Here is a 21136-nt window from a genome sequence, read left to right as displayed (position 1 = left end):
CTTCTGTAGCCTGTGTGTGGAACTCTGTGAGCAGGTTTTTGGGTAGCATAATTAGCTGAGAGAACACAGCCACTGCAGGCGGATGTGCAAAGGCACTGGAGCCTGTGCCAGCGTGCCCGGCATTGCCTGCTCCTTCCCTCCCGTTTTCCTCACCTGAACTTCTCCCCCACTCCTCCCTCCCTTGTTTCGTTCTCCCTGGTAGAGCCCACCCAACATGCAGAGTGGGGAAAGCTGGCCACTGGTCATGCCCCTGACCCCAAGCCACTCATTCCTGCCCTCTCATGCATCTGCTTACTCATTTTAGCTGCTGACTCCCGGAAAGTTCCAGAATGAGGTGCTGGGCATGCTACTTAGTTTAGTGTTTGGCTGATAGTGTTGAGGAAAGCAGAAAGTTTGGCTCCAGCTCAGGACAGTGTTCAGGTTACAGGAGTGTTATAAGTGTGTGAGCAGATTCATTTTTTCCACAGTCTTGTTAGATGATGCTGAACTTGGGATCAGCGTTACTAACAGAGGTCACATCCCGAGACCAGCTGTGTTCAGCTCATCAGAGGCTAATGTTGTCACCTGTGGAAATGTACAGTGTCATGTGTCTGCCCAGATGGCTAGTCTGAACCTTCTGTGTTACTAGTGGCTATCGTAAGTCAGTTTTGAGTTTCTGTCTGGTAATAGGATGATTATTAGAAGACACATGATATGTAGAGAGGTCCATGGACGTCAGAGCTGTGTGTCTACACAGGGATCGAGAGCTCTGTGGCCAATAGAGGGCAGTGTAACCACACACATCTGCAGCAGCTCTTAACCCAGGTGATCTCTGACTGCCCTGCTCACCGAGCTGCTTTTATAGACACCTAGACAAAAGCAGAGATTTATAAGGTATATGGGCAAAGGAAGGATCATCAAATTCCAACGTTGTAGAACTGAAAAAATAACATTACTAACATTAAGGGCATGATGGCTCCCACTGGCTTTAAAATGAAACAGGTTACGTGTGTGTGGACCCAGGACTCCAGTGGGGCCAAACAGTTGCCGATGTTCTTCTGAGGAGGGAGATGCTTCTGAGAACAGACAAGGTCAGGAAAGAGTGGGTGGGGTGCAGGGTCTACCCCTCCTGTTGGTGTGTGCTTTCAGAAGGCTTTCTGTATTTGGGTGTGCTTTCTGTTTGCTCTGTTTGGGATATTTCACTTAAAAAATTCATAGTTTCATTGTGTAGACCCACCTGGCTAGGAACTCACTATGTGAACCAAGCTGACCTTGAATTCACAAGATCCATCCTCTGCCTGTCTCCTGAGTGTGGAAGTGTGGAGTGGCAGATGTGTGTCACCATGCCTGACAGGACACTTCACTTTTGCCAGGATCTTGCTGTATACTCTGTGAAAGACTTTTTTTTTTAACCTTTAATGAAGCATTAAATGTGGGAAGGTGCCAAGCGGGGTGGGGTTAGGGGGAGCGTTGGAGTTCTTGGTATTTGGGTGGTGGAACCAGGAAGGTGAAACTGTTGGGATAGGCATGTAGTTGGTCTATGCCTTGTCTGTGTCACTAGTGGACATGCCTATGGTGGAGTCATAGGTTTGTTTTTCGAGGCTTTATCCCTTGCTTGTGTGTTTGGAGAAGCATAGGGTAGGGTCAGCTGGAGCCGGGTGTCTGATGTGCTGGAATCAGGAGGTGTGCTAGGTCAGATCCCTGAAGTCTGACTCCTGGATGTGCATGCTTATACAGTATTTGCTTAGAGGAATGCAAGGATCTGAACGGAAGTACACTCTGCGCCTTCTGTGTGCTAAGCCCCTGCTCTGCCACTGAACTACAGTCCAAAGTCCAAGTGTATCTTTCATGCAGCGTAAATGTGTTTCTGTTTCTCTTCGAATTTTCAGGAACAGTATATGTAACACATAGGTACTGTGCACAAGAGTTGATATGAGCGCAAGTGTGTAATGAGTCAAACCAAACAGCTTGTTCTTTTGATTTCATGAGAGGGAGAGAGAAGGAGAGGGAGAGGGAGAGGAGAGATCCTCGCTGTTAGAAGAGGTCTGAGTTTCGTTCTCTGTCTCTGAGGTGAACACCCCGACAGGAGCAGCTTTAGGGGAGATAGTGTTTATTTAGCTTGCAGTCCGTCACTGGAGGGACATCAGGAGGAATAGGAAGCAGCTATTCACATCCACAGTGGAGAGCAGAGAGAGAGAGAGAGAGAGAGAGAGAGAGAGAGAGAGAGAGAGAGAGAGAGGTGCGTGATTACGCCTCTTGCTTGCTCTCTTGTACAATCCACACCCAGACCTGCTTGGAGGCTGGGTCTTCTCATAATTAATAGCATAATTAAGCTAACCTCTCTCCTCTCCCTGAGAGGCATCACAGGCTAACCTAACCTAGAAAAGTCCTTACTAAAAGTCCTTTCCTAGGTGAGTCTATATTGTGCCAAGTTAACAATTAAAACTGTCACAACTATAGTCCCCCCTCCCCCACATGCACCTTAAGTTTAACTTTAGTGAGAGCATTTTAGACTTCTTTAATGCTCACCTGATACTGATTTTCTCAGACACGATCTGGAATATTACTACCTTGAATTTTCATTAGCTTTTCTTGTACATATTTCTGCATTGGTGTGGGTGTGTAGTCATTGATTTGAACTTGCTAGGGAAACTTGAACCCTATTCAGGAGAAGAGGGGGTTGGCACAGTGAGTTCCATACCCCCCACCATCAGACTTACTGTCACCAACTCCAGGCAGTCTTGGTCCAGCTGGTGCTTCCCTATTATCTAGAAGCGAATCCCAGACCTTATATCATTCCATATGCAGACACTCCTGTGTGGATCTCTGTATTAACTGTAATGATTATCACACCTAAAACATCAACAGCACCTAGGAAACAATTTCTTTAAAGTGTGTATGTGTGCCTGGATGTGTTTGTGTGCAGGTCATGTGAGTAGGTGCCCTGGCCTGGATCAAGAGTTTATGTGCACTTCATGTGAGCAGGTGCCCTTGGAGACCAGAGGCATGGATCTCCTGGAAGTGGAGGCAGTTACAGACAGTTGTGTGTGTCGGGACCTGAACCCCGGTCTACTGTGAGAACAGTAAGCACTCCTAACTGACTGCCATCTCTCCGGACATAGAGTAGGTGTTGTTTTGAGATATCTTCTCTCTGTAGTCCAGACGAGCCTGAAACACAGTCTGCAACCTCAGGTTTCTGAGCTGAGATTATAGGTGTGCACCACCAAGCTCTGTTCAACAATATTTCTTATTTATTTATTTATTTATTTATTTATTTAGAGACAGAGTCTCATTTTGGAGACCAGGCTGGTCTTGAACTCAGAGATCTGCCAGTCTGCCTCCCAAGTGCTGGGATTAAAGGTGTGGGATTAAAGGCTCAGCATTGGCGACAGGGGAACTGTTCTAGAATCAGGAAGCCCTGGCTAGCACCGTGCTGGAGACCTTCTTGATTGGCCCTTTGGCTGGCCATCAGCAGGATCATCAACTCAGAGTTCCTGGCAAGTTTTCCATTCCATCTCTTCTGGAACTGAGCTCCAGTTTGGGGATCGGTGGTAGGAAAACAGAATGTCCTGCTCAGAAATCCACTCTGCAGGCAATGTGAAACATGTGTCTGAGAAGAGGCAGCTGGCACTCTGCACTGCAGTGCCATGGGAAGCTCGCTCTGCTGAAGAGGCTGAGGCTTACAGTGCAGGCGCCTCAGAGCAGGCCTCGCCAGAGGCCAGTGTGACACCCTATCAGGCTCCTTTCTGAGATCACAAGGATGGCCTGTGTATGTTTGCATGGGTATGGGTGTGTGACACAGGCCGGCTTCAGACATGCTTCCCTGCCTCCCCCACAATATACTGTGTTTGGGGCCACACGGACATAACAGGACAACAGTGAATGTTGATGTGAGAAAGGAAACACCCCACATCCCCCTTCCCTGTGGGGCTGAGGGTAATAGCCTTTCACCCACAAAACCGGCTTCGCTGTGTTGCCTGGTGCCTGTCTGCGATGTGCCTGTCTGCCTCTCTGCACAGTGGCCCTGAGCCTCACAGCCACAGAGCCGCCCAAGATCATGTTGGACGGATTCAGTGTTGCATGTTAGTCAGGAAACGGCAGCGCGTGTGCTGGTACTGAGGATCTTGGAAGTAGACAGGCAGCTGGAGAGGTTCTGAGCCTGCTCCTTACCCGCTTGCCTGTTCTCGGTTTCAGAGTGCTTAAGCAAACAGTGAGATTTTCAGGGTGGTTTAAAATCTCTAAACCTAAAACTGGCTACACTGGAGTGTAAGTTGTCATCAGGGTGTGGAGAGGGTTGGTAGTGATCAACATTGAAAGAATAATGCGGTTTCTCAGTTCAGACATTTTGCTTACTCAGACTCTGAGGTGTGTGCAGCTAGTAAAGTCACCCCAGAAAGTGCTTTCGATGGGTTGTGCCCTGGGACAGAAGAATAGCTAAAGGTGGTTGTGACCCACACCTGCTTCCTTTGTCTGATGAAGTGTCATCGTCACAGTTGCTGGATCCAGTTAAAACATGTGGTCGGTGTTTTCTAATTAAGGAGAAAGAATGCTGGAGCCCACAAACTCCAAGAGAGGTTCTGCGGGTGCAGCTGGGGAATGGATTAATAAGCCCCAGGCTGGGCCGGGCAGTGGGAGCTGGTGGAGGCTGTGCGAGGGACACAGCTCGAGGATGGCGGAGGGCGAGCTGCTTGGGCTAGGCCTGGAGAGTGTGGGCTGATGTAGTGTGACATGTTATACCTGCTGGCCCAGTCTGCTTTCCATGTCTGTAGTTTGTGGGGTTCCCGGAGAGCGAGGAATGACTGCCTAGTCTTCCTCTAGACCTGCTCTTACCCCTGTTGCACACCACAGCAGTGGGTGTGTTGAGAATGGAGTATGGAGGCTGGAGAGGGGATTCCGTGTTTTAGAGTACCAGCTGCTCTTCCAGAGGATCTGCGTTTGATTCCTTGCATCCTCAGGGCTGCTCACAACCATCTGTAACTAATTCCAGGCAATTGAATGCCCTCTTCTGGCCTCTGTAGGTACTGCACACAAGTGGTGTGTGGACATACATGCAGGCAAAACAGAGCACAGAAAAATAATAAAAGTTTTAAAAAGGATACAGTTTGCTTTCAGGGAGTCAAGTGGAGTCTGAAGGATGTCACAGAAACTGACAAGGTAGATCAGTGAGTAAGGGGGCTTGCCACCCAGCCTCAGGACCTGAGCTCTGTCACTGGACCCACATAGTGAGTAGAGAGAACCAAATCTCACAACCCGTTCTCTGACTCTACACATGTGCTACAGCTCAGACACACACACGCACACACACACACACACACACACACACACGCGCGCTGGGAAGTGAGGAAAGATGGTAGGCAGTGGAGGAAGGCTGGTTGTTTGATGGAGGCAGCTGCGCCTGGGCAGTGTGCTGGAAGTTAGGGTTGTATAGTGTTTCTTAAGCACAGGGACTCCCACATCATCTGCTGTATTTATTGAGACGCAGCCATTGCCATCCCTTCCCCTGGCACTTTTCATGACGACCTTTCTTTCTCAGTGTTTAACCAAGTCTTTTCCTACAGGGCACTGCTGGCTGGTGGCGGCTTTTCTACCTGGACTTACCGGCAGGGCTACGATGTCAGCATTCCTGTTTTCAGCCCACTGTCAGCCGAAGTGACTCTCCCAGAGAAAGCACCAGGGTAAGGTTGCTCAGCATGACCAGTGTGCAGTTACAGAGAGTGGGTGCTGGCGACACTCAGAGTGGGGTACCCCAGCAAGCCAGGCGTCTACTCTGGATGCTGGCCTGCTCCATCTTGCCCTTCTTATGGCTCTCAGTATTTTAGGGAGCTCCAGGGCTGTCTACTAATTTCACAAAATAGAAATTTGTAGTATCTTGGACCCCTCCCTCTCTGCCTTAGACAGCAAATTAGCAAGTCTGTGCATGTCAGAAGTAGCCTTGGATCTGTCCGCTCCCTCTCCTTTGCGTCTGCCTGCATTGGCCCACTGCCATCTTTGGGTGCTAAGTGATGGCCTGTTTTGTGTCCCTGATTCTAGTATTCCTGCCGTCCAGCTTGTCCCTGCCTTTCCAATGCCTTCTAGATAAAACCGTACTCCCCTGCATGTCTGTCAAAGTTGTCTGATGTCTGACCACTGTCTCCCTTGTGAGTCTGCTCTCAGAGACTTTTCCTTCAGTTTTGAAAAAAATTTGAATGTTCTTCATCTCTTGAATGTGTGTGTGTGTGTTGTGTGTGTGCATGTGTGTTGTGTGTGCATGTGTGTATTTGTGGTGGATGAGTGTGTTTGTGTGTATGAGAGTGCATGTATATAGTCAAAAGTGGCCCTCTGTGCTTGGTTGCTCTCCAGTTTTTGTTTTTCTGAGACAGAAGCTCACTGACATAGCTGTGCTGTCTAACCAATGAGCTTCAGAGATTCTCTTGTCTGGACCCTCAGTCCCTCTGATCTCCCAGCCTCCCACCCAGACTGGGCCCTAGACGTATGCTGCTGTGCCTGGCTTTCTACCGTGTCTCTGGGGATCTGGACCAGGTCCTCAGGCTTGTGTAGCAGGCATTTTACCAGCCAAGCCAGGCGACACTGGTGCAGTGGCACCTTAACTCATGGGAAACATGTCCTCTTTGGTCTTTGGAATTTGTCGATGCAATGGGGCATGGGCCAGGTCTGCTCTTTAACCACAGAAGTGGGTTTGACACCTCGTCGGCTGTGTTTTCATCTGTGGAGTAAGGAGAAAGGTCTGCTTGCGTGGATGTGGTGGGCCTTCTGTCTAACCCTTTCTTCGCTGGAGACTGTTTAGAAGTAGTTTCATGGTGGGAGCTAGTGAGTTGGTGATTGGAATCCTTTGCTTGCACAAGACACGCCCAGAATGGGTACTTCTCTCCTCATTGGCTGCTTCCTTGTGTGTCTGCACCACGTTTGATTCACCCGGTCATCAGTCGGTTGTGATTAGTTCTAATGTTTAGCTGTGTGAACGTACGGCCGTGGACTTTCCAATGCAGACTTTTGAGGAAGCCTGCATTTTGTGGGTCTCCTGGTTTTATAGTGAGAGTGGCATTGCTGGGCTGTGTGGCAATTCTCTTGTAACTCACAGAGGAAACACTGGAGCAGAGTTCCCAAAGGCTACGGCACTGCACGCCAGCCCTGTCTAAGGTCTCCAATCCTCCTGGTCTCTGCAGCTCTGCCATTGTCTGTGCTTTTGATTCAGGCCTCCCCAGGGGATGTGGTGGGCCCTGTCTCACTGTGGCTGCACTTTGTGCTGCCCTAGTGACTGGGCTGCTGCATGTCTCTTCTTATGCTTATGGGCATTTGTGTGACTTCTTTGGAAAAGTGCCTGCTCATATTATTCGCTCACTTGAAATTGAATTTTGTCCTCTTATTGCAGAATTGTAAGAGGTTTTATATAGTCCAGGCATGGCTGCCTTGATGAGTGTGCGATTCGCAAATATTCTCTCCTGTTCTGTACTGCTTATTACTTTCGTGATAGTGAGTGACCTTTGAGGTACAAAAGGTTCTACTTTTAATGAAGTCCAATTTCCCTCCCTTCCTCTCCCTTTTTGTCTGTCTGTCTTGCTCTCTGTGTTCCTTTCTGTCTGTCTCCTTCTCACTATCAGGAGTTAGGCATGACATTTGTACTTGTGTTTGGAGGCCTGAGGCTGAACTCAGATGTCTTCTCACTTGTTCTCCTTATGCTTGCAAACCTTGTTTGAGACAGGGTCTCACTGAGTCTGGAGTTACCAGTTCATGGAGTCCGGCTGGCCAGGGAGCTCTGGAATCCCCTTGCCCGTCTGTCTCCCCAGCACCAGGGTTGAAGGCACATGCCACCACACAGCTTTTTCACATGAGTGAGTACTGGGTATTGAACCCAGGTCCTCGTGCTTTTACAGCAAACTCTTTCCTCTGAATCTCTCACAGGCCCCCATTTATCAGAGTTTCGCTTAGGTTATTGTACTTTTGGTGTAAATATCAATTAAAAAGAGAAACCATGACTGTATCAAGGTTCTAGAAGATTTGCAGATGTTTCTTTAAGAGTTTCTGTGGTTTTAGGTTTGTGATGTGTTTTGAGTGTGCTGTGTGAGGTAAGGTGCAGAGCCATTCTCCTGCGTGTGCATGTGCGTGTGCGTGTCCAGTGCTCTCAGCACCATGCGTGTACTGAGATTCACCTGGCCATAGAAGTCCTCATTAGATGGTCTGCTCCCGTCCGTGAGTCAGTCCTGAAGAAGCACCTCGCTCACTTGGCTACTGGAGCTTTGTACTAGATTTTGAAGTAGGTAAACTGAGTTTTCCAACTTTGTGACTTTTTTTTTAAACTCAAAACCCTTTACATTTTAGTTATTTTTGATACAACACAATATAGTTTTAAAACATTGACTCTGGAGAGATGGTTCGCTGGTGAAAATTATGTTCTGTTCTTTCAGAGGATACAAGTTCACTTCCCAGCACTTACTTTGGGCAGCTCACTACCGCCTGTCACTCCAGCTCCAGGAGTCTGACACCATCTTCTGGCCTCCATGGGCACTGCACTCATGCGCACATATCACTGTCCTATACACATAATTAAAAAAAAAAAAAAAAACTATTTTAAAAGACCAATCTAAACTGTGGTTGCTTATATATCTGTAAAACCTAATTGTTTTTGCAAGTTAAGTACTACCAATTGACCAAACTAATAGCATTTCTATCTCTGTAATTTAGCATGAGAGAAGACAGGTTTTCTTTGACGCGTATTCTGTCCTTTCAGCTGGATGTGGACTTATCAAGGGATCAATGAGTTTGGCAAGCCGGTAGGGTTGCATGTTGAGTGATAATGGGCCCCACTTTAGTGTGCTTTTTGTTTGAACCACCAGGAAGATTTTCTTCACAGCGCGTGTCTGTCTTCATTTCATACGAACGCATGATTCCTAGTTTCCCCAACACTTAGGGAAATTTCCAAGCAGGTAGTAAAGATTAAAAAATCCCCCACTGTACCTGTTGTCGCTTTGCCTGGCGCCCGCACAGCTCTGGGGCTGGTCCACAGCACTCATTATTGTCTGCTGCTCTGAGTACCTACCGCAGACTGAGTGGTTTGTAAAGCATAAAGGCTTTTCATTTCTCCTTTTATTTAAGAGCTGTGGTGTCAGGACAAGCAGCTGTGTTTGGCAAGGCCTTGTCAGCGCATCTGTGTACCTGGGCATCACACAGTTAGACTGCCTCTCCTGTCTGGGCCTCTTCCTCTTCCTCTTCTCTTTTAGAGCTGCAGACCCACTGGGTTAGGGCCCCACCCTGATGGCCTCATTTAACTGTAAGCCCCTTCCTGGGGTCTCACCTCCATAGACTGCAGTTGAACAATGTCTCCACCTTCTTCACGCTTCATAGTGAGAGTTAGATTTCAGCGTGAGTCAGGCGGTGGTGGCTTTAACCCCAGCACTCAGGAGGCTGAAGCAGGCAGATCTCTATGAGTTAGTGGCCAGCCTGGTCTAGAGTGAGTTTTAGGGCATCCAGGGATACACAGAGAAACCCTGTCAACGAAAATAAAAACAAAAACAAACAAAAAAATCAGCATAAATATTATTAGGAGTGTTTAACCATGGCAGGTATTAAAATTTTTAAATTAATATCTGTCATTGAATATGAAAAAATAAAATTATTTCTATACTATTTATTATCAAAATGAAAATATCAAAGAAATTATTTTCCTTTTTTTTTTTTAAACAGGGTTTGGGATTGAACCCAAGGCCTTTTGCGTATCAGACAAGTTCTACATATTCATGGACCCTGCTTTTTTGAGAGAGTTTCACTATGTAGTCCAGGCTGGCCTCAACTTTATAATCTTTCTTTTTGACCTGCTAGGATTATAGGTGTGGGCCTCTATGCATACTTTACAGATAATTCTTTTAAGAGAGGCTGGAATTCACTTTACAGACCAGGCTGGCCTTGAACTTGTGACAGTTCTCCCAACTCTGCCTTCCAAGTGCTAGGATTACAGGATGTGCTAAAATCTCCAACTCTTCACAAACAATTCTCATGGAGAATTCAGAGGCTAGGGTTACTTCGGCACCCTGTTCCAAGGCTGGATCTGTTTACATTCCGAATGGGTGGTCTCTGTGGGCCATTTGGTTCCTGTAGAGCAAGCAAGTTTTTGTCATGTACACAGGATCTTCAGTTTGGCATGTTAATGTAGCATGGGATAGGCTGGCCCTGCCTGGCACAGGCAGTCTTGTTTATATGTTTTGGGCACAGTGAACCTCTCTTACCAGTTCTGTGGGTGATGGGAACCATCCCCAATCCAAGTTCCCAGACACCAGTCAAGAAGCCAAACTAACAAAACTTTCACAGGACAGCAGCAGGCCTGCCATGCTAACTCATCTGCACAGGATCCCACCACCACAAGGAGAAAATGACCCCAAACGTCCGCAGGGCTGTGGCTGAGAAATGAGAGACACTGGGCCAAGCTGTGGGCCTGTGAGGACTAGTCTGTGAGGACTAGTGTGCTGTGTGAGTCTGTGAGGACTAGTGTGCTGTGTGAGTCTGTGAGGACTAGTGTGCTAGTCTGTGAGGACTAGTGTGCTGTGTGAGCCTGTGAGGACTAGTCTGTGAGGACTAGTGTGCTGTGTGAGTCTGTGAGGACTAGTGTGCTGTGGTGAGCCTGTGAGGACTAGTGTGCTGTGGTGAGCCTGTGAGGACTAGTGTGCTGTGTGAGCCTGTGAGGACTAGTCTGTGAGGACTAGTGTGCTGTGTGAGCCTGTGAGGACTAGTCTGTGGGGACTAGTGTGCTGTGTGAGTCTGTGAGGGACTAGTGTGCTGTGTGGCCTGGGGACTAGTCTGTGAGGGACTAGTGTGCTGTGTGAGTCTGTGAGGACTAGTGTGCTGTGTGAGCCTGTGAGGACTAGTCTGTGAGGACTAGTGTGCTGTGTGGGCCTGTGAGAACTAGTGTGCTGTGTGAGCCTGTGAGGACTAGTCTGTGAGGACTAGTGTGCTGTGTGGGCCTGTGAGGACTAGTGTGCTGTGTGAGCCTGTGAGGACTAGTGTGCTGTATGAGCCTGTGAGGACTAGTCTGTGAGGACTAGTGTGCTGTGTGAGCCTGTGAGGACTGGGAGGGACTAGTGTGCTGTGTGGAGTCTGTGAGGACTGGTGTGCTGTGGTGAGCCTGTGGGGACTGGTGTGCTGTGTGAGCCTGTGAGGTCTAGTGTGTGAGGACTAGTGTGCTGTGTGGGCCTGTGAGGACTAGTGTGCTGTGTGAGCCTGTGAGGACTACTACTAGTCTGTGAGGACTAGTCTGTGAGGACTAGTGTGCTGTGTGAGCCTGTGAGGACTAGTCTGTGAGGACTAGTGTGCTGTGTGAGTCTGTGAGGACTAGTGTGCTGTGTGAGCCTGTGAGTGGTAGTCTGTGAGGTGTAGTGTGAAGTGTTGGCCCGTGAGGGATAGTGTGTTGATTGAGCCTCTGAGGACTTGAGTGTGCTGTGTGGGCCTGTGAGGGACTAGTGTGCTGTGTGGGCCTGTGGGACTAGTCTGTGAGGACTGTGTGCTGTGTGGGCCTGTGAGGGACTAGTGTGCTGTGTGAGCCTGTGAGGGACTAGTGTGCTGTGTGAACCTGTGAGGACTAGTCTGTGAGGACTAGTGTGCTGTGTGAACCTGTGAGGACTAGGCTGTGGGGACTAGTTTGCTGGGTGCGCTTGTGGGGACTAGTCTGTGAGGGACTAGTGTGCTGTGTGAGCCTGTGGGGACTAGTCTGTGGGGACTAGTGTGCTGTGTGGCCTGTGAGGACTGGTCTGTGAGGGACTGGTGTGCTGTGTGAACCTGTGGGACTAGCCTGTGAGGACTAGTGTGCTGTGTGAGCCACTGTGTGAGCCTGTGAGGACTAGTCTGTGAGGACTAGTGTGCTGTGTGAGCCTGTGAGGACTAGTCTGTGAGGACTAGTGTGCTGTGTGAGCCTGTGAGGACTAGTCTGTGAGGACTAGTGTGCTGTGTGAACCTGTGAGGACTAGTCTGTGAGGACTAGTGTGCTGTGTGAACCTGTGAGGACTAGTCTGTGAGGACTAGTGTGCTGTGTGAGCCTGTGAGGACTAGTCTGTGAGGACTAGTGTGCTGTGTGAGCCTGTGAGGACTAGTCTGTGAGGACTAGTGTGCTGTGTGAGCCTGTGAGGACTAGTGTGCTGTGTGGGCCTGTGTGCTGTGTGGGCCTGTGAGGACTAGTCTGTGAGGACTAGTGTGCTGTGTGAGCCTGTGAGGACTAGTCTGTGAGGACTAGTGTGCTGTGTGAGTCTGTGAGTCTGTGAGGGGCTGGTGTGCTGTGTGGGCCTGTGGGGACTAGTCTGTGAGGAGTGTGCTGTGTGGGCCTGTGGGACTAGTCTGTGAGGCTAGTGTGCTGTGTGAGCCTGTGGGGACTGTGAGGACTAGTGTGTGAGGACTAGTGTGCTGTGGTGAGCCTGTGAGGGACTAGCCTGTGAGGACTGGTGTGCTGTGGAGCCTGTGAGGGACTAGGTCTGTGAGGGACTAGTGTGCTGTGTGGCCTGTGGGGACTAGTCTGTGAGGGACTAGTGTGCTGTGTGAGTCTGTGAGGACTAGTGTGCTGTGTGAGCCTGTGAGGACTAGTCTGTGAGGACTAGTGTGCTGTGTGGGCCTGTGAGGACTAGTGTGCTGTGTGAGCCTGTGAGGACTAGTCTGTGAGGACTAGTGTGCTGTGTGGGCCTGTGAGGACGAGTGTGCGGGGTGAGGCGTGTGGGACTAGTCTGTGAGGACTAGTGGGTGAGGGACTGGTGTGCTGTGTGAGCCTGTGGGGACTAGTGTGTGTGCTGTATGAGCCTATGGGGACTAGTCTGTGAGGGACTAGTGTGCTGTGTGAGCCTGTGGGGACTAGTCTGTGAGGGACTAGTGTGCTGTGTGGTCGTGTGGGGACTAGTGTGCTGTGGTGAGCCTGTGAGGACTAGTGTGCTGTGTGAGCCTGTGAGGACTAGTCTGTGCTGGTGAGCCTGTGAGGACTAGTGTGCTGTGTGAGCCTGTGAGGACTAGTCTGTGAGGACTGTGTGAGTCTGTGAGGACTAGTGTGCTGTGTGAGCCTGGGGACTAGTCTGTGAGGGACTAGTGTGCTGTGTGAGTCTGTGAGGGACTGGTGTGCTGTGTGAGCCTGTGGGGACTAGTCTGTGAGGACTAGTTGGCTGTGTGAGCGTGTGAGGACTAGTCTGTGAGGACTAGTGTGCTGTGTGAGTCTGTGAGGACTAGTCTGTGAGGACTAGTGTTCTGTGTGAGTCTGTGAGGACTAGTGTGCTGTGTGGGCCTGTGAGGGACTAGTGTGCTGTGTGAGCCTGTGAGGGACTAGTGTGCTGTGTGAACCTGTGAGGACTAGCCTGTGAGGGACTAGTGTGCTGTGTGAGGCCTGTGAGGGACTAGTCTGTGAGGACTAGTGTGCTGTGTGAGCCTGTGAGGGACTAGTCTGTGAGGGACTAGTGTGCTGTGTGAGCCTGTGAGGGACTAGTCTGTGAGGGACTGGTGTGCTGTGTGAACCTGTGAGGGACTAGTCTGTGAGGACTAGTGTGCTGTGTGAACCTGTGAGGGACTGGTCTGTGAGGGACTAGTGTGCTGTGTGGCCTGTGAGGGACTAGTGTGCTGTGTGGGCCTGTGAGGGACTAGTCTGTGAGGGACTGGTGTGCTGTGTGAGCCTGTGAGGGACTAGTCTGTGAGGGACTAGTGTGCTGTGTGAGCCTGTGGGGACTAGTCTGTGAGGGGACTGGTGTGCTGTGTGAACCTGTGAGGGACTAGTCTGTGAGGGACTAGTGTGTGTGTGAACCTGTGGGGACTAGTCTGTGAGGGACTGGTGTGCTGTGTGAGCCTGTGAGGGGATTAGTCTGTGAGGGACTAGTGTGCTGTGTGAGCCTGTGAGGACTAGTCTGTGAGGACTAGTGTGCTGTGTGAGCCTGTGAGGACTAGTCTGTGAGGACTAGTGTGCTGTGTGAGTCTGTGAGGACTAGTGTGTGAGCCTGGGAGGACTAGTCTGTGAGGACTAGTGTGCTGTGTGAGTCTGTGAGGACTAGTGTGCTGTGTGGGCCTGTGAGGACTAGTCTGTGAGGACTAGTGTGCTGTGTGGGCCTGTGAGGACTAGTCTGTGAGGACTAGTGTGCTGTGTGAGCCTGTGAGGACTAGTCTGTGAGGACTAGTGTGCTGTGTGAACCTGTGAGGACTAGTCTGTGAGGACTAGTGTGCTGTGTGAACCTGTGAGGACTAGCCTGTGAGGACTAGTGTGCTGTGTGAGCCTGTGAGGACTAGTCTGTGAGGACTAGTGTGCTGTGTGGGCCTGTGAGGCCTAGTGTGCTGTGTGAGCCTGTGAGGACTAGTGTGCTGTGTGGGCCTGTGAGGACTAGTGTGCTGTGTGAGCCTGTGAGGGACTAGTGTGCTGTGTGAGGACCTGTGAGGGGACTAGCCTGTGAGGGACTAGTGTGCTGTGTGAGCCTGTGAGGGACTAGTCTGTGAGGGACTAGTGTGCTGTGTGAGCCTGTGAGGGACTAGTCTGTGGGGACTGGTGTGCTGTGTGAGCCTGTGAGGACTAGTCTGTGAGGGACTAGTGTGCTGTGTGATTGTGTGAGGACTAGTCTGTGAGGACTGGTGTGCTGTGTGAACCTGTGAGGGACTAGCCTGTGAGGGACTAGTGTGCTGTGGGCCTGTGAGGACTAGTCTGTGAGGACTAGTGTGCTGTGTGAGCCTGTGAGGACTAGTCTGTGAGGGACTAGTGTGCTGTGTGAGCCTGTGGGGACTAGTCTGTGAGGGACTAGTGTGCTGTGTGAACCTGTGAGGACTAGTCTGTGAGGGACTGGTGTGCTGTGTGAACCTGTGGAGGACTAGTCTGTGAGGACTAGTGTGCTGTGTGAGCCTGTGAGGACTGTGTGAGCCTGTGAGGACTAGTCTGTGAGGACTAGTGTGCTGTGTGAGTGTGTAGCTGTAGTCTGTGAGGACTAGTGTGCTAGTGTGCTGCCTGTGAGGACTAGTCTGTGAGGACTAGTGTGCTGTGTGAGCCTGTGAGGACTAGTCTGTGAGGACTAGTGTGCTGTGTGAGCCTGTGAGGACTAGTCTGTGAGGACTAGTGTGCTGTGTGAGTCTGTGAGGACTAGTGTGCTGTGTGGGCCTGTGAGGACTAGTCTGTGAGGACTAGTGTGCTGTGTGGGCCTGTGAGGACTAGTCTGTGAGGACTAGTGTGCTGTGTGAGCCTGTGAGGGACTAGTCTGTGAGGACTGGTGTGCTGTGTGAACCTGTGAGGGACTAGTCTGTGAGGACTGGTGTGCTGTGTGAACCTGTGAGGACTAGTCTGTGAGGACTGGTGTGCTGTGTGAACCTGTGAGGGATTAGTCTGTGAGGGACTGGTGTGCTGTGTGAGCCTGTGAGGGACTAGTCTGTGAGGAAAGTGTGCTGTGTGAGCCTGTGAGGACTAGTCTGTTAGGACTAGTGTGGTGTGTGAGTCTGTGAGGACTAGTGTGCTGTGTGGGCCTGTGAGGACTAGTCTGTGAGGACTAGTGTGCTGTGTGGGCCTGTGAGGACTAGTGCCTGTGAGGACTAGTGTGCTGTGTGAGTCTGTGAGGACTAGTGTGCTGTGTGGGCCTGTGAGGACTAGTGTGCTGTGTGGGCCTGTGAGGACTAGTGTGCTGTGTGAGCCTGTGAGGACTAGTGTGCTGTGTGAGCCTGTGAGGACTAGTCTGTGAGGACTAGTCTGCGAGGACTAGTGTGCTGTGTGCCCTTTCCCTAACTCACTGTGATCCTCCCCGTGTCTTCATCCAGCTGCTGTCCTGGTGGCTCAGGACTCCATCGCTCACTCTAGATTTAACCCAGGGATGGAAACACTGAAGCCCAGAGATGGGCCAGCACTGAAATGCCAGAGACCACTTTAAGATGATTAATTTTAGAGATTTAAACTGTCATTAGACATGGTATTTTCTAGTAATTTGACCTTTTTGATTTTTATGTATGACTACATGGGATTTGAGATCACTTGAGGTTACAATTAGTTTTAAAATTCTGTGGTTCAGTAACCCATGAGAGATTCTGCTGTCTTTATGGTAGCCCCAGAAAGCAAGGGCTCACTGGACAAGGCCTTTCCCCCCTGGCTACCTCAGAGCTGCCTTGCAGTGCAATGCTGCTTTTATAAAGGACACCCTTCTTCAGCCCTCCAAAGACTAAAAGTGAAGACAGTCTTTGGCCTCCTCATCCTCTTCCCTGGGGAAGGCATGGAGGATGCCCTGGCCGCAGCATGCTGAGGTCCTGCCCTCTGTGAGAGGTGTTTCTCAGGGAATTCCCACGTCTCCTGGGGGCTGTCCAGCAGAGCAACTCTGTTTTTGTTTTTATTTTAAAGCTCTCCCAGTGCTTCTTCAATGGGAAACTGAGACTTGTTGCTATTGATAGCTGCTTCTCACAACCATGTGGAACGAGCTGGAATTCTTGTCATTTTCCTTCCAAAAGGAGCTAAATCAGGAGTTTACAGCCCTTGTTTTTGAGGGAGACATTGCGTTCTCAGCATGATTTGACTTTTACTGAGATCAGTGGAGCTGAGGGGAAACATGATAGTCACAGCTAACTTTAGTCCTCAGAAGGAAAACAAATCTACCTGAAATTTTTACATAGTTAAACTAAAGTGGGCATAGTCCCTATGGTTCGGAGAGAGGCCGCGCACAGGCAGGGGAACCTGTTTAGAGTCCTGCACACATCTACATATTTGTACTGGGCAGGGTTGTGGGCATTGAGTAACCTGGAGTAATTAATTATGCTAGACTGGCTGGCCGGCAAGCTGCAGAGATCCTCCTGTCTTCACATCCACAGCTCCAGTAGCACAGGCGTGTTCTGTAGGCATGTAGTCCCCACTAGTGACGCTGGGGATTAACCCAGGCCCCAAGGCTTATGTGGAGAGCACTTTACTGCCTGAGCCCCCTACGCTCCAGCCCTAGGTTTATAGATTTTTGAGAGAAGGTTCTAACTATGTAGTTCAGGCTGGCCTTGAACAGGCCACCCATCTGCCTCAGCTCCTCTGTGCTGGGATTACTGTTGTGTACTACCACACTTGGCTCTGTCTCCGTCCAGCACTGCAGGACCATTCTGGTCTGGCCTTCCATAGTTGTAGCTCCCTTCTGGCTCCCATGATCCTCTGTATCTAACCATTTTGATTCTCCGTTCTGTATGCCTTCCCTTACCGACGTGAATTTTGAGCCCAAAGTGTTTTGCTTTGGGAGGGTAACCTCAGTTGCAGTGAATGTTCATTGACTGTAGGTATGTGTAAGACTCTCTGCAGTTAGAAAAGACACAGTCAGTACTGTGTGGACTTTATTAGCCTGTGTGCAAAACACACAATTTTCCCTGACTTATACCAGTTTGAGCAGGATGCATGTGGCACTGCATTGCTTTTCAGGGTAAGCAAGGGTGGGGGTGTCCATTTTCTCAGAACCTACTTTATATGTATTTTCTCATCAGTGGTGATCTCCTGGCCACAGAGCCCCTCCCTGTATCCTGCCTGCTCTGTACTTCTGTACTGTAAGTGTCTAACCTAGGGAAGCGCTCGCCATCCATTCTCCCACATCCCTTTGATAGCAGCCTTATCGACTCTCTAGACTTGTTTACTTGGGGAAAGGGTTAGCTTTTGGTTCCAGGGGCTTCAGTCCATGCTTGGTCCACTTCCTTTGGGACCTCTGCTGAAGCAGGACACCATGGGGCTGTGACTGTGGTAGAACAAAGCTGCTATCGCAGAGCAGCCAGGAAAGCTGAGAACGAGGAAGTGCCGGTGACAGAACACATACTTCAAGCACACCCCAGCCACACGCATCATCCAGTGAACCCCTCTCCTAACATTTCTAAGACCTCCCAGGAACCGACCAAATCACTAAGTGCTTTATGTTTATTTGTATGTGTACATGTCCGTGTGTGTGCACATGCGTGTGTGTGTGTGTGTGTGTGTGCGCATGTGTGCGCGTGCATGTGCCACAGTGCACATGTGGCAATAAGAGGATACTTAATGAGAGTTAGTTCTCTGGTTCCAGGGGTTCAGCCCAGGTCATTGGGCTTGGTAGCAAACACCTTTACCCGATAAGTAACTCACTGTATAATTCATGAATTGTAAATCCACACATGAACTAATCTGCTTATGAGCTTGAAGGCCAATGATCAGTCACCTCCTGCCTCAGCCTCCTGAGTATCTGGGACATCTAACGTGTGTCACACGCTCACATTTCTGTGTCTTTGGAGACCTGCAAAGCCCTGGACCTTTGGTGTCTTTCTTCATCCTGGTTTCTCTCTGCATCCTTCCTCCCTAAATGTGGAGATAGGTCCTGGGGGGTGGAAGGGGAGGTTTCTGTCTTATTGCTTGCTTGTTTTCCATTTCTGGTTAGCTTCCTCTCCAACCCTTGTGGCTTTGGGAATAAAGACTTGTCGGAGAGTCCCTACACAGCATAGATGTGCTGTTGCTGCTGTTGTGTGACATGCTGTGTGACACTGCCACATATCAAGGGACTCCCTCTCCCTGTTTGAAGATGCACCCAGCCTTCAGTTTCTCCTCAGACCCCAGACTCAGGTTTAATAAAGGATAACTTTTTATTGTTCTGTCCAAGTTCAGCCTGCTTTCCCTCTGTGTGTGCATACCTGTGTTTACAGCACGTGCTGTAGGCTTGGCGTGCCGTGAGCCCTTTCCCACAGTACTGAGACTGTTTCTGCTGGGCATGGTTGCACATGGCTTTAATCCCAGCACTGAGGAGGCAGAGGCGGCAGAGGCAGGCAGATATCTGTGGTCGAGGTCACCTGGTTTACAGAGCAAGTTCCAGACCAGTCAGGACCACATAGAGAGACCCTGTCTCAAAACAAAAGGACAAAAAGAAAAAAGTAGAAAAAGAGAGCTTTTGCATAAATAACAATTTGTTATTTCATATTTTATTATTTCAGAATTGAAGTAAGCCATACCTTACTTTTATATAGTATACAATGTTTTAAATATCCAGCAGTATAACACAGTATAATACCTGTTGCTGGAAGTCCAGTGTTAAACTTTGTCTGACCTGACCAACTGACTGATCCCTTTTTCTTCTCCCCTCTAGTTCCCGGCGATACTTCCTGCTGTCCTCTCAGATGGCCATCCACCCTGAGTACAGAGAGGAACTAGAAGCCCTCCAGGCCAAACACAAAGAGTCGGTGTTAGTCCTAGACAAATGCACCAATCTCTCGGAGGGCGTCCTTTCCGTCCGAAAGCGCTGCCACCAGCACCAGGTCTTCGATTACCCCCAAGTGCTGCAGGTGAGTGCCACTCGAGAGTCACTAGCCCAGGGTGCACCACTGCCGCAGAGTGACACTGACTCCAGTCCCAGGAGCTGTGTCCCATAAGTGGCTGGAGTATTACCCCAGGGGAGAAGATGGAGCTCCTCACTGGAGGGGTAGACCACAGGGTACCTGAGTGGATGGTATGTTTATGTTGTATGGAGCTGCTTGGTCTGTAAAGGTTAAATATCCTTCAGATACTCACTGTACTTCAAAAATTCAAATCCTCTAGATTTCCAAGAAGCTGTAGAGGCCAAAGGCACAAATTTTTCTTGCTTTTACCTCGTATTGATGGGCTGGTACAGAGAAGTGACCTTCTGTAAGGTGGCCAGTTGCCTCTCTAGACCACGACAGCCCACAGGAATGCTTGGCTTTCCCTGGGCAATACTGTTCTGATTGTTCTTGTTCTGAGGCATTTTGTCACCCAACAGCATGCCTCACTTAGACAAAGCCCTGGGGGACTGTTTATGGGCAGAATATTTGACATTCTAGGGCATGGTGCTAGGAAAGGAGAGTCATAGCCTTGCTCACTTAAATGTTTAAAATCAAGACAGGTTAGTTCAAGAAGAACTATCAAGGAGATGATGTAATTTTTATATATTTATGTTTTTACTAATTTTTCAAATCTCCAGAGAGCTGGCCCATCCTGAAATTGTTAAAATACCCTCCCAGTCTCCCTCTGGAGTTTCTGGCTGGTAGGGGTGGAGATGCAGCCAGTGTTTATAGTAACCTTTGTCTGGACAGGAAGAGCAATCTGCATGTGTCCACATCTGGCTGCAACTCCTCGGGCAGGCAAGCTGCCCAGCTGCAGCCCAGGCACCGTATGTCTCACCCCTCAGCGCTGGAGGCTGACTTTCTCCTGTTTTGTTTTGTTTTTTTTCTGACCTTTCCCTTTTCTGACCTGTTATTTATTTTTAAAGAAAATTTTTGTTAAGCCGTTTAGTGTGAACAGGTATGCACATAGTGTTGTTAAGCCTTTTAATGTGAACGGGTATGTACATATGTGTTGTTAAGCCGTTTAGTGTGAACAGGTATGTACATATGTGTTGCAAGTATACATGCACACGCCACAGTGCAGTATGTGGAGGTCAAAGGACAACTGTGCTGAGTTGCTTTGCTCCTTCTACCCCATGGGTGCCGGGGTCAGACTTAGGTCATCAGGAGGTGTCCTTATTGGCTGAGGCATCTTACCAGCCCCAGTGGTACAGTCACATGGCTCAGTAATCAGTTTTCAGATAGAATTTTCTTTTTTAAAATTACACTTACTTTGTGTTGGTGGAAAGGAAGAAACAGGATATTTAAAAACAAACAAAAACAGTTTTACTATGTAGCCCAGGTTGTCTCTAAACTCACTATCCCCCTGCCTCATCTTCCCAACCACTTTGCCTGACTTTTTCTCCTGACTTTAAAGATGAAGTTGTGTTTTCATTTTTAATCTTTCCATTTCCCCCTGAAGAGACAGAAAGTGGGGAAACTGCAAGTAGGAGACATAGGGTCTCATTCTGGGGTACAGTGCCCATGGCACCTGTGCTTTCTCTGTACAGCTTCTGTTTTCCCAGCATTCCCCACATTGAGAGTAAGATGCATGGGCAAGGAAGGTTGGTAGTGGTTTTGTTGTTTATTTTGAGACAGGGTTTCTCTGTATAGCCCTGGCTCTCCTAGAACTCACTCTGTAGACCAGCCTGGCCTCAAACTCAGAGACCTATTAGCCTCTGGAATTAAAGTCAAGGGTCACCTCTGCCTGGCTAAGTCAGAGGAGGGCAGAGATTTTAGATCTTCCTGCCCCATTGCAGGCTGGGCTGAAGTTGGCCTTGGGCAGTTTTGAGACCACAGGCCAAGCGTGTATACACAGTTCATTGGCACTAGTAGAAGCCAGTCTTCAGGACCTCGTGTGGTCACCTGACCAGAGGAAGACTGATGCTGGCAC

The 21136-nt window shown here is 49.5% G+C and overlaps 1 protein-coding gene across 1 annotated transcript in view; it reads left to right on the top strand.

Moving 5' to 3' along the window:
• The window catches only part of Ext2 (exostosin glycosyltransferase 2), a 134267-nt gene that overhangs the window by 12113 nt on the left and 101018 nt on the right, over positions 1–21136 (top strand). Inside the window, exons 4-5 of the mRNA XM_032903764.1 lie at positions 5538–5654; positions 18993–19188. Coding sequence (XP_032759655.1) covers positions 5538–5654; positions 18993–19188 — 313 coding nt within the window. The remainder of the gene's footprint in view (positions 1–5537; positions 5655–18992; positions 19189–21136) is intronic.

Source organism: Rattus rattus, chromosome 5 (assembly GCF_011064425.1).
Source record: "Rattus rattus isolate New Zealand chromosome 5, Rrattus_CSIRO_v1, whole genome shotgun sequence".
Lineage (NCBI taxonomy): Eukaryota > Metazoa > Chordata > Mammalia > Rodentia > Muridae > Rattus > Rattus rattus.
Note: the sequence above shows the minus strand (reverse complement) of the source record. Positions and strands in the feature narration are given on the sequence as shown.